The sequence below is a fragment of the Ostrea edulis genome, chromosome 9 (assembly GCF_947568905.1).
Source record: "Ostrea edulis chromosome 9, xbOstEdul1.1, whole genome shotgun sequence".
Taxonomy (NCBI): Eukaryota; Metazoa; Mollusca; class Bivalvia; order Ostreida; family Ostreidae; genus Ostrea; species Ostrea edulis.
Window position 1 is genome coordinate 56,649,510 of NC_079172.1, and position 12,957 is coordinate 56,662,466.

The window sequence follows — 12,957 nt, forward strand, 5'->3', positions numbered from 1 at the left end:
TGTAAACATGGCTCGTGCCATGATTTTGTTTACATAGGTTAAATAAACTAGTAAAAGTTTCGTTTAAAGCAGATTTTTCCATTTACAAGTGAATTCTTAACACAATTGAATATTCTCTAGTGTTTGGTGCATTTCATTTTGTTTTAAACACGCTATTTTCTATTAAACAGTCTAATGTAAACAAAAACATGGCACGAGCCTTGTTTACATAACACAGAATTGTGAGTGCTGTATCTCACTTATACCTCAACAACTGATATTCAAATTTTGGTTAAGCATTAGAAATACTTTAGTTATGCATTGTAAACAATAAAAATGGAAAAATACAATTTGAAAATTTTCACCTCAAATCGCGTCCATGCCCCTTTAATGGAGAATTATGTCTCCCCTCCTCCAAGCGGATACATTGTTTTAATTTGTACTTTCTGTCTGTCTGTCACAAAATCTTATGAACACTTCTCCTCCTATATGGATTATCGGATAGACTTGAAACTTTGTTCAATGCTTCATTGCCATTTGTAGATGTGCATATTGTCAAGACAATTATTTTCTAAAAAGTTATAGTTGATCTAAGAGGGGTGGAGGATGTAAAATAGCTTGTGAAACACTTCTCCTTCTATATGGCTTATCTGATAGATTTCAAACTTTGTAGAATGCTTCATTGTCATTTGTAATATGCATAATGTAGGGACAGGAGGATCCAATTGTTTTCCTTAAAGTTAGGGTGCAAAATAGTTTGTGAACGCTTCTCATATATGGCTTATCGGAGTTCATAATGTCTATGTTCCTGCTTATGCTTTCTCCTCCATACCACACAGTACATTAAGGGGAAGAAGTTTCATTTGGTGTACTTTCAGTTTGGGGAGCTAGGGAGACATTTGTTTTTCACAAAAACAATATTTAGTTTCTTATGATAAAACCATGAAGGTCAGTATTTACTGGTGTTAATGGAGAATTTCTTATCATGATGATAATGTAGTGTGAGAAATTTTTAAAAACAAAAGCAGTCTAATTTATTCTAATCTTATCATTCTGTAGAATACATGTGTCAAAATGAAAACAGATGATTGATAATGGCATGAATTTCAGAGCTTCAGTTTAGCTGTTAACATGGGAACGGTTTAGCTGTTACAGTACCCGCAACGTTATTCTTGACATGATAAATGATAGAACACGATACACGCACGATAGGATAGAATACACGCATGATACGATAGGATACACGCACGATACGATAGGATACACGGTAAACCTGATAAACGCAAAACCTGATGAACGATCTTCACGATAGACCTGATAAACGCAAAACACGATAAATGATCTTCACGATAAACGGAAAACCTGATAGAAATGTTGTAAATTTAGAAACAATTTACTAGACAGAACGAAAGTTTGATACATACAAAATAATTAGATTATGTTGATAATAATACTGAAGGATTTCAATATTCAATATATACCTAAAGCATATAATTTATTTATCCACGATTGTACGTTTTTTAAAAAATTCTATTTATGTTTTTTTTAACGTCATTACAACTAAAATCCGGAAGCTAAACTATATACGGTATTGAATTCATTATTTGATATCTATATGAATTTTCTCAGCCAATGATTCTAAAACGTATATTGTCACCTCGAATGTTTAATATATGAATCATACAGGGAGTGATTGATTTTCATCTTGCTTAACATCTCGCTTGAGAATATTTCACTCTTATGGAGACGTAACCATGACCGGTGAAGAGCTTTTAAATTTAGGCTTATGCCCGGCAATTACGGCCATTGAACAGTGAGGGTTTTTTAGCGTGCCACACCTACAGTGACACGGGGCGTCTGTTTTTAAGGTCATCTCCGAGGACCCGTGGCATTCACACTTGATGCCGATCGTTTAGCAATTAAACAGGGAATTAACAAAATGTAATATAATGTAGTGATATCATGCTTCAATAGTTCTTTTATTCTAATGTTTATTATCTTGGATATCAAATAAAACCAAGTAATATTTTATGTGTAGCGAGGAGGGGGGTTATTTTGCATCAAGCTCTGAGTTCACCGCTCATTCAACAACTACAATTATTTTCATAATGACTGCTTTAAATACAATCCACTACACTACACCACGTGCTCATATGTTAGATATTTCTACACTATGAGTGATAATTGAGTCATAAGTAATTGGAACATATTTATATGAATTGATATTTTGTTAACAAAAAATAAATAAACTATTAAAAACATATACGAAACCCGGCATGATTTAAAGTCGCAATTTAGAAACGCTTTAAAATGTTTGTGTTTAGCATGTAAAAAATTCAAATAATCATCAAAACCAGCATAAATTTCCAGTATCTACACGTACGACTATTGGTATATGTGTACATGTACAAATAAAAAAAAAAAACAATGATGACAGCTGAATTGTGCCCAATTGAGCAGAACTGTGGGAGATGCAATATACCCTTGCACTCTTTTAAAACTTAATCTTCTAAATATGTGAAATACAATGTCCCTGAGATTGTTTACTGTCAAAACACGGGTGATACACAAAATCAGATAGATAAGAACACGCACAAGTTCAGTAGTTGGTATATATAAGTTGAATACAGGTAAACAAAATTGGAAGAAAAAGAACCATTATTAAAATATATGTAATTTACTGATTTTTCCTTTCAGATCGGAACTTCCTATTTCTCTGTTAGTGTTAATTACAAATAATTGTTTCTAGACAAGGAAATGTTTATGAACTCCAGATGAAGGAGCTTTCAGTTTTACTGTCCTCGGTATGCTCGGCAAACCACTGCCTACTTTCCAGACTACTTAGAATTAAATTGTGATAAATTTTCACCCTCTCTGGACAGACTGATAGCTCTTTTTCTGCCTTATATAAAATCGACATCTTTATGTTCTCTTTCAAATATACTGTCTTTCCTCGATTCCTAAAATTAGCTTCTTTAACAAAACGAATAAAGCTTTCGGAGAGTATCTTACTTTTTCATTAGATTTAATATACGATCCCGATAGTTTCCGAAGCTACACGATAAACGATTTTCACGATAAACGGAAAACCTGATACACGCAAAATACGATACACAATAGACCTGATAAACGCAAAACACGATAGAAAACGGAAAACCTGATACACGATAGGATAGGATACACGCACGATACGATAGGATACACACACGATACGATAGGATACACGCACGATAGAACACGATAGGAATGTCAAGAATAACGTTGCAGGTACTGTAATTAACGTGGCAACATTACATTCTTGCCAATGCTTATTCTTTCTTTTTTTGGTATTTTGTGCAATGCAACAGTACTTTTAATTTACAAGATTTGAAGAGGGAAGTCAATCCAGACTCCATCTTCTTATATACAGTTAAACTTCTGTATCTCAAACACTGACATATCAAATACCTGATATCTTGGAGTAAGTCAGTTGTCGGGTTGAAATCTTCTATTATGTTAAATGATTGAAATAAACCTTGTTATGTCAAACATGGTAATCTAGAATACCCTGGTTATCTGAGTGAAATTATATTCCCAGGAGTTCAAATCACCTGTTATCTCAAAGTCAACACAATTTGCCCCTCTATAAAGCTGTAGTGATAGAGTGATGTGGAGAAGGAAAATACTACTCCAATTAGGTTCAGAATCTTATGTTTTTGTAACAAAATATGGTTTAAAAAAATATCATGGCATCATCATTTTTAATGCTACTTCTTTGTTTGTCGTCGTTCGTAGACTTTTCAACATTTTCAGGTTCTTTTGTGGAATGGATGAACCGATTTCACTCAATTTTGCTATAACATAATGGGTCAAAGGGAACACAAATTGTCAAATTTGTGGATTCAGGTGTAACAGGAAGGGAGAAAATGCAACGGACCAGACCAAGATTTGAACCCAGGCCCCCTGAATCTCTAGTCAGGTGCTCTACCAACTGAGCTATCTGGCCACCGGCGATCGAACTTGGCTTACCACTACATTCCTCCCTCCTTAAATATTCACACTTGAAGACATCAACCCAATATCTTAATCCCTTAGCAGGCATTTTCACCTGTCAGTTCCAGGGGCTGGTCTTCGGCACCAAATGTAACAGGAAGGGAGAAAATGCAATGGACACCGAGATTCGAACCCAGGCCCCCTGAATCTCTAGTAAGGTGCTCTACCAACTGACCTATCTGGCCACCAGCAATTAAACCTGGCTGACCGATACACAGGATTGAGGCCCTAGAGTGGGACTAAGTTGGCCATATTTTGAAAATGCATTGTCTTATAAAGTCATCTTAAAAAGTTTATTTCTGCCAGGACATCAAGGAGGCAAAATGTGTGCATAATTATGGGCAATTACCTTACTCTAAATGCATCATTTTCATGTTTAATGTCCTCTATTCTAGCTTGAAGTCTACACTTTAAATTTGAAAGATTTAATGTGATCAAAGTTGTGGGGCTTTGTATTGCTAGTTGTTAGCTTTCACTTTTTATCGCTAGTTAACTTTCACTTTGTATTGCTAGTATAATTGTTAACCTTCACTTTGTATCGCTAGTTAACTTTCACTTTGTATTGCTAGTTGTTAACTTTCACTTTGTATCACTAGTTGTTAACTTTCACTTTGTATCACTACTTATTAGCTGTCACTTTTTATCACTAGTTGTTAGCTTTCACTTTGCCCTTTACCAAAGCTCGACGTTGAAATTCATTACCCCTGGGTTTATACCAATTTATCAATTTAAAAACATATTAATATCTAATCAAAGTTTCCATTATGAAAATCAAAATACAAAATGTGATGCAGCAAAATTGAGTTTTTTACCCTAACAGTGTTCCAAAGTTTGTTTTTAATACAGAGCTGTCTTAAAATGGGCTACATTTATAACAATTAAAAGACAATTTAATATGTGATATGCTTTGATGTTGTTAAAAGCATTTTTAAAATAAATCTAAGAATATTGGATGTAAAAATACCCAGTATTAGTTTTCTAAATTTTTCACTGCATCAAAAAGATTGGTAAAATCTATTATATGGTGGAAGCGTATTTTGGTTTGATTGAAATTTATAGAAATAAAGTACGGTATCTTCTCAGTTGATAATTTTCAAGATAATAATTCATCTGTAAGAAGTAGTTGTAAATGAAATAAACTTCTCGTTCCTTGTCATTCATGGTGCATATTGACATCATTTTCATCGCTATAATATCATAAGATCAAAATACTGCTGCAGTGCAAAAAAACAACAATAAAAATGTATCACATTCTTAATTCAAAAGAAAGATGTTTACTGAAGACAATTTAATATGGATTTGTTTGTTTGAATTCATTATAATTATCTTTGTGCACAAACAAGCCAAGAGACGAGGCCAAATGGGTGATAGAAAACTAAAAATTAATACAAATAAAACATTCATAACTATACTCAGTATATGTAAGAAAGCCTCAAAACTACAGTATATGCCTTTCTAACTTATGAAATATTTCAGTTCATGAGGACAGACCATAATTTACAACATGCCAAAATACAAAAGATAGCGACAAACTGACGGTTACACAGTGACAATTGATACTTTGAAAATTTACATTAATTCCCATACTTATCAATCACTAACAAATTCATAAACTTTAGATAAAGTCAACAATACCAAGCCATATTTTACAACATACCAATCGCACAAGTAAAGAATTGTCATGTAGCAAATTACTAAAATACTCAATGAAATGCATGTCTAAATGAATGCAGAATGTTGCTGGACTAAAAATACATTTTCAATAGTAATATTTTAAAACAACTTACTCTTTAAGGGTGTCTAAATGGCTGCAAAATCCAATGTGGATCTGCACATGTTTTATCAAAACACTGAAGAGGCAATAATACAATAAAAAAAAACACAACCAAATCCGGAAAATTTTCATATAGCGAACATTACAGTCTTACTGTATTATAAATGTCTTTTATGTTGCAGTTTGTTTAAGGACACATTTCTTTTTTATTGGACTAAATCATTATGGATTATTCATATATATGTAGGTGCTGCTAAATGAGTGCCTAGCCCCTGCTGCTGAAGGCATAAGTGTTCTAATGATGTCAGCCCCATCTGGAGCAAACACACCACTCCACAAAATAGTGAAGGCACTAGAAGCAGGACTTGGATACCAGTTTCATGCAGCATGGGGACTAGTCATGCAGGTCTTTGCAGTGTTGTTTGAGGTTGGTTACTGGATAGCATTGCATTTTTGAATATGATTATGTTTCAAATTATAACACATGTGCAGTTTAAAACAAGATCGAATGTAATAAGACACAGTGACTGCTTATTACGAGATGATATTGAGATCGATCCCCATCTTATTCCTGTGATAAATGTAATAAGACACTGCTTATTACGAGATGATATTGAGATCCCCACATGACCCCATCTTATTCCTGTGATAAATGTAATAAGACACTGCTTATTACGAGATGATATTGAGATCCCCACATGACCCCATCTTATTCCTGTGATAAATGTAATAAGACACTGCTTATTGCAAGATGATATTGAGATCCCCACATGATCCTGTGATAAGATTTATGGTTATAACAAGATGAGTTATATTTATATAGTTTTCATTCCTGCTTATCAAAATCAATACTGGATATCGTATCGTTGAGGTGTATTCTCGACATGATCGATATTCTTGGATGGATAGTGATCTTATCCTGCATCTAAGTAGGATTAGTATTGACAGATCATCAGTGAAATTGATTTGTTTTTAGCTCACCTGAGCTATAAGCTCAAGTGAGCTTTTCTCATACCTGTCATCGTCTGTCAGTCTGTAAACTTTAAACCCATATTTGACTTCAATCTTCAGAACTCTAGTGGACCAATTTTAACCAAACTTACCATAAAGCATCATTAGGTGAAGATGATTCAAAATTGTACAAATAAAGGGTCACACTCCTTTCAAAGAGGAGATAATTAAGAAATAGTGAAATTATGGTGGGTAGTGGCATATTTTTAAAATCTTCTTCTCAAGAACCACTGGACCAAAAGACACAAATTTTGTGTGAAAGCTTCCTTAGAGAATGTAGATTCAAAATAGATCACATCATGGCCCCAAGGAGTAGGGTGGACTACAGTAACTGATCAACGTTTTATATTAGAATATAGGGGAAAATGTTTTCCTCATGAAAGGTGAAGATAACAAATAGTGATCAATCTCATAGCTCCTATAAGGAATACAGAATATAGAGAGTTGGGCAAACACAGACCCCTGGACACACCAGAGATGGGATCAGGTGCCTATGAGGAGAAGCATCCCCTTTTGACTGGTCACACCTGCTGTGAGCCCTATATCTTGATCAGGTTAACAGAGTAATCCGTAGTCAAAATTAGTGTGCCAAGAACGGCCTTACAATTGGTATGAAACACATCAGACAGTATTTTACCCAAAGAAAAGTTGTATAGGAAAACTAGATCATTAGGCCTTAAAAAAAAAGATATATGTGTTTCTGATAACATCTTCTAAAAAAAATTAGGGTCGATAGGTTGGAAATTTTTTTTTTTTAATATATCTGAACTTCCTGAAACATTTTATCTCACGAACAGTTCCCATGTTCTTCCTCAAAGATGTCTGTCAACTTTGATGGTGCTCCAAGCATATACCGTACTTTGCCGAATATCATACACACTTTTTTCAAGAATTTTTTGGTGTGAGAAAGGGGTGCGTATTATATACCACGATAGGTTTTTGACCTTTTTTTTTTTCATGTAGAACTCGGCGGTTAAGTAATGTTTCACTTGGAGACATAGCCTTCATAGATAGTGTATGCTTCTTCATGTTGTTCATCTATTTAAAAGCGAAAAATCGATCACAAGAAAATTATAACAAAAACGTACAATAATTGTAGAAAATGCGACACTTACAATATGTAAATAATTAAGTTATTATGGAACAGCCAAATTAAAATCTATTGGATCTAAATATTCGTCACTTCATATACCACCATTCTAGCATGTGTACACAATGCCTTGTCACATGCTAAAATAAACAAAGTGAGGTTGGAAAATAATTTGCCACTAAAAGTTAGTTACTCTAAGGTATATGAATATCTTTTCATGAAATGCTCATGTGAAACTTTGAAATAACTTTTCTTGAGCAAAAGAAATAATGAGATGGTGACCAGTACATGTTTTAGGAAGCCATTGTTGAGTACACTGCACTTGTCATTTGATTTTGTCAGATACCCCTTGGGGTAAAGAAATACCTAAGAATTTTTTTTCACACATTTTATAAAGTGCAATAAAAATCATGCAGAATTAATTAACATGCTGTCTGATTTCCATGAATCGGCATACACAATTGCATTTTCTTTTCCTGTAAATGACAGACATGTTAGATGCGTTTTGTTTCCCGAACCAAACCAGAAATGTCTGAACCATGTCAGCCCTTTATCATCATCACCTGTTGTTAGGGCTGCAACAGGTACCCGAAAAAAACGAAAACCGCGGGTCGTGTTGTTCGGGTCAGGTTCGGTTCCATTTTTCCATATTTCGGTTCGGGTTTGGTTTTTAAAATAGAATCATTATGTCGCCAAAATCCTCAAAGGTGGCTGTATTTTGATCAATTGTTAAATGATGGCATTGTGGACAAAACTGTAAATAATGACAGTTTATGTAAGATATGTCAGACACATTGAAAATACACCACAGGAGCAACATCGTCAATGACAAAACATTGAAAACATGGATGGAAACAAGTTGAAGTGACAATGCTGTTTCTAGTACCATGGATATTGAGTCTAAACCTGTCCTCAGTCCACATCCCCGAGTAATCATTGTGACAAAATACAATAAAGGTTTTTGATTTTAACTGTATACTAGATTTTTTAAATACAGTAAAATATCTCTATCTCGAAGTCCGAGGGACCTCGAAAAAACTTTGAGATATCCGGGGGTTCGAGATATCCAAAATTGATCTTGGATATTTTTTTTTGAAGGAGGATAGTTGATGCATAGTATGGGATTTACATCATAAACAAAAGTCCCGTTGTCGTTTCTTATATTTTAATACAAGTTGATAAATTAATATTGGGGAATTTCAAAGACAAAAATTTCGGGTTTATTAAATATATATAAACATCCAATTGAATTCACAATGTGTTTCAAAATTAAGATGATCGTGCCTGTATGCTTACTTTAAGTTTACTGATGTTCAGGCTCGACTGGGATGTAGTTAATGCGTTGTAATGAAAGAACCAATCACGTAAGAAACAAAATAGACGAAACAAAATTTTTAGATGCTTAGTAAATAAATGTTCGTGTTTTCTCTGTCCTAGTTTTAATTATGAAGCGTGTATTATTAAATGCATTATCGTTATCAAGAGCATTACCTTCAAGCGTACTTCGACGATTTTGTGCGTTTATCTAACCCACATGTTAATGATAGAGCGTGTGTCATTCAAAACACCATCCCTGGAATCAGGTGTGTTAGTTCTTGATTGGCGATAATGTTGGGAGGCTGTTGAACCATTTATTGCGACCTGAGTCTACTCGTAAAAGGCGAGCGTGGATTAGCGATCATTAATTATAATTGATGAAGCCGCAGGCTAGAATGTGTGACTTAACGACGCCAGGTATGGTAAGCAGAGCAGAAAATTGACTGCACTCCGAGATAAACCAGGTGAATTTAGGGTATGGGACCTTGAAAATACTTCGACATAAGTGGAGTATTCGAGATTACCGTGTTCGAAATATCAGAAGTTGTTTTAATCATTTATATAGGGAAAACGGCTGGGACCAGCTGTCGACTTCGACTCAAGCGGGGTATTTGAGATAAACCATATTCGAGATACAGATATTTTACTGTAGTTATATAGACCTGAACCGAATTACCCGAACCCGAAGTAAAAAATTTAGAACCGACCCGACCCGAAATTTTTTAGAACCGTGACAGCCCTACCTGTTGTCCAGTATTTGTCAGTCTCTCTGTCTTGTCCGTCTCCAAACTTTACATATTTTTTCCTCTCCAGAAACACTGGATGAATTTCACCCAAACTTGCCATAAAGCATCATTGGGTAAAGGGGATTCAAATTGTTCAAATGAAGGGTCACACCCTTTTCAAAGTGGTATCAATGATCAATCAAAAATGAAATTATGGTGGCATCTTTTGAATTTGCCACAGGGTTACATTAGAAGTTTTACATGGGAATATGTAGGAAAAAGGTTTGAAAATCCCCTTCAGAGTAACAGGGTCACGATTAGTGATAAAAGGTAGTTCAGATTCAAGTTTATTTAGATCTTGGCCTTGGGGGGTATACAGTAGGGGATTCAAGTTGGCTAACATCTATTTTTTTTTTAGCTCACCTGAGCCAAAGGCACAAGTGGGCTTTTCTGATGGAAATTTGTCTGTTGTCTGTCGGCGGCATAAACTTTTCACATTTTCATCTTCTTCTCAGAATCACTGGGCCAATTTCAACCAAACTTGGCACAAATCATCCTTTGGTAAAGGGGATTCAAGTATGTTCAAATGAAGGGCCATTCCCTTCTTCAAAAGGGAGATAGTCACAAAAAGGCAAAAATAGGGTGGGGTCATTTGAAAATCTTCTTAAGAACCACTGGGCCAGAAAAGCTTAAATTTACATGAAAGCTTCCTTACATAGTGGAGATTCAAGTTTGTAAAAATCATGACCCCCAGGGCTATGTTGGGTTCACAATAGGGGAGCAAAGTTATACATGCGAATATATAGAAAATCTTTAGAAGTCTTCTCAAGAACCACTGGGCCAGAAGAGTGTAGATTTACCTAAAAGGTTCCTGATATAAAGATGATTAAAATGTGTTCAGATCATGGCCCCCGGGGATAGGGTGGGGCCACAATAGGGGATCAAAGTTTTACATGCATATATATAGGAAAATCTTCTCCAGAACCACTAGGCCAGTTTCAATCAAACTTGCAACAAATCATCCTTGGGTAAAGGGGATTTAAGTTTGTGCAAAAATAGGGTTACAGGAAAGCTTCCTGACATAGTGGAGATTCAAGTTTGTAAAACTCATGACCCCTGCGGTTAAAGTGGGGCCACAATAGGGGATCAGAGTTTTATATGTGAATGTATAGGGAACCAAACTTGACACAAAGCATCCTTAAATGGTTAATATGAAAGGCCATACCCATCTACAAGGGCATATGATAATTATTGAATTTGTAGTCAAGTTTAATAATGAAGTTTAATAATAAATGAATTTTTAGTCGTTACCTTTGAAAACTTTTTTCTGAACCAAGCTGCTTGTGATAGTTTTGCTCAAGTTTGTTTATTAATTGCTAGGAGCTGCTGCTCAAGTGAGCGATGTGGCCCATGGGACTCCTGTTTTATAACTGGTGGTCGTCTGGCTCCTTTGTTTTCACTCTTTTTTAATAGTTTGTCAATGAATCGTTTATTCCAACAATAAAGAAAGCCATGATAATACTTTTCGCCTGTATAGTGTCTGTTTTATCAATTCTTTAGTCTGTACGGGAGTCCTACCAAGTTCTATATACAGAATTTGATGTACAACCACTGCTTTGCCTTGATTGACATCAAAATTCACTGTCCATTTTTATAGCTTCATAACAAATACGAACAATTTCCATATTTACCACATTTTCACAAAATTATATAACTATAATATTGAAAAATGAAGTTTTAAATTGGAATCATTTTCCCACTTTCTTGGGAAATATTGAGATTAATGGTACACATACAGTCCCTAAAACATTCATATTTTCATTTGTTCACCGTTCATTCTAAAGTCAAACTTGCGTTTATATAGAGAATGTTTGATAGTGTTCTCCTTGATATGTTGATGATTTTTCATCATAGGTTGTTGGTAAAGAATGCCCAGTTCTTTTCAAAAAGGTAAGTTTTGTATTATACATGTATAAATTTATCTGTATCACTTTCATTTTATCCGAAAAAATGTAGACTCAGAGTAACTGTTTTATACAATGTCATTCAGTTAAACTATATAAACATGTTATATAGAGCCCATATCATGATAGTAATCATTATGATATCAATTTTGCTTTTTTTATTTTTATGCCCCCGGAATCTAAGATTCAGGGGTATCTAGTTTTTGGCCTGTCCATCTGTCTGTCGGGCCTCCTTGTGGCAAGACCTTTCCATTGACACCAAAATCTTTGACCAGGTGACCTTAACATTGACCTTTGAACAACTTTTAGAAAATTCCAGTATAAGCCATATCTTTCAAATTGTAAGAGGTACTATTTGCATATTAAGCATGTGCATTTTTTGTGAGAAAACCTTTCTAACAATTCCAGATTTTATACCTTGTGACCTTGACCACTGACCTTAGGCTAGTTTTTGGAAATTTTCAAAAAACTTAACTTCGGTCATATCTTTTACAACATAAGATGTACAGCATTCATATTTGGCTCGTGTATTCCTTGTGACAAAACCTTTCCATTGGTGCGAAAATTGTTGACCTGGTGACCTTAAATTGACCTTTGACCTACTTTTAGAAAATTCTAATATAAGCCTATCTTTTAAACCGTAACTTAAGACACTGCTTTCTTATTTAACATGTGCAATTCTTCTGAGAAGATCTTTCAATTCGTACCAAATTTGTTGACCTTGTGAATTTGAAGTTTGACCTCTGACCGACTTTGAAAATTATTCACTAAAATGTTGTAATTAGGGGGCATCAGTGTTTTACAAACACATCTTGTTGGGATTTTTTGTTTGTTATGTATAAGTAAAATGAATTGATTCATCTTAATGTGATGTTAAGTTTGATGTCTTTACCAGAGTTTGTTGTCAATAGCCAATCTAAGAGACAGTCCTAGGTTTCCTTACAAAGCAGAGCTAGACCATGCTATTGGAGCAGCCATGAAACACCTGGGACCTCGACATGTCTTAGAAGCTGTCCCTTTAAATATTACTGGTGATGAGTAAGTAAAACAGAATGGTGACTGTGT

The 12,957-nt window shown here is 34.7% G+C and overlaps 1 protein-coding gene across 2 annotated transcripts in view; it reads left to right on the forward strand.

Annotated features, from left to right (window-relative positions):
• LOC125658911 (RRP12-like protein) overlaps positions 1 to 12,957 on the forward strand; it is a 136,833-nt gene that overhangs the window by 51,443 nt on the left and 72,433 nt on the right. For both annotated transcript variants that reach the window (XM_048890364.2, XM_048890363.2), the window contains exons 12-14: positions 6,033 to 6,212; positions 11,843 to 11,878; positions 12,788 to 12,930. In XM_048890364.2, coding sequence (XP_048746321.2) covers positions 6,033 to 6,212; positions 11,843 to 11,878; positions 12,788 to 12,930 — 359 coding nt within the window. The remainder of the gene's footprint in view (positions 1 to 6,032; positions 6,213 to 11,842; positions 11,879 to 12,787; positions 12,931 to 12,957) is intronic.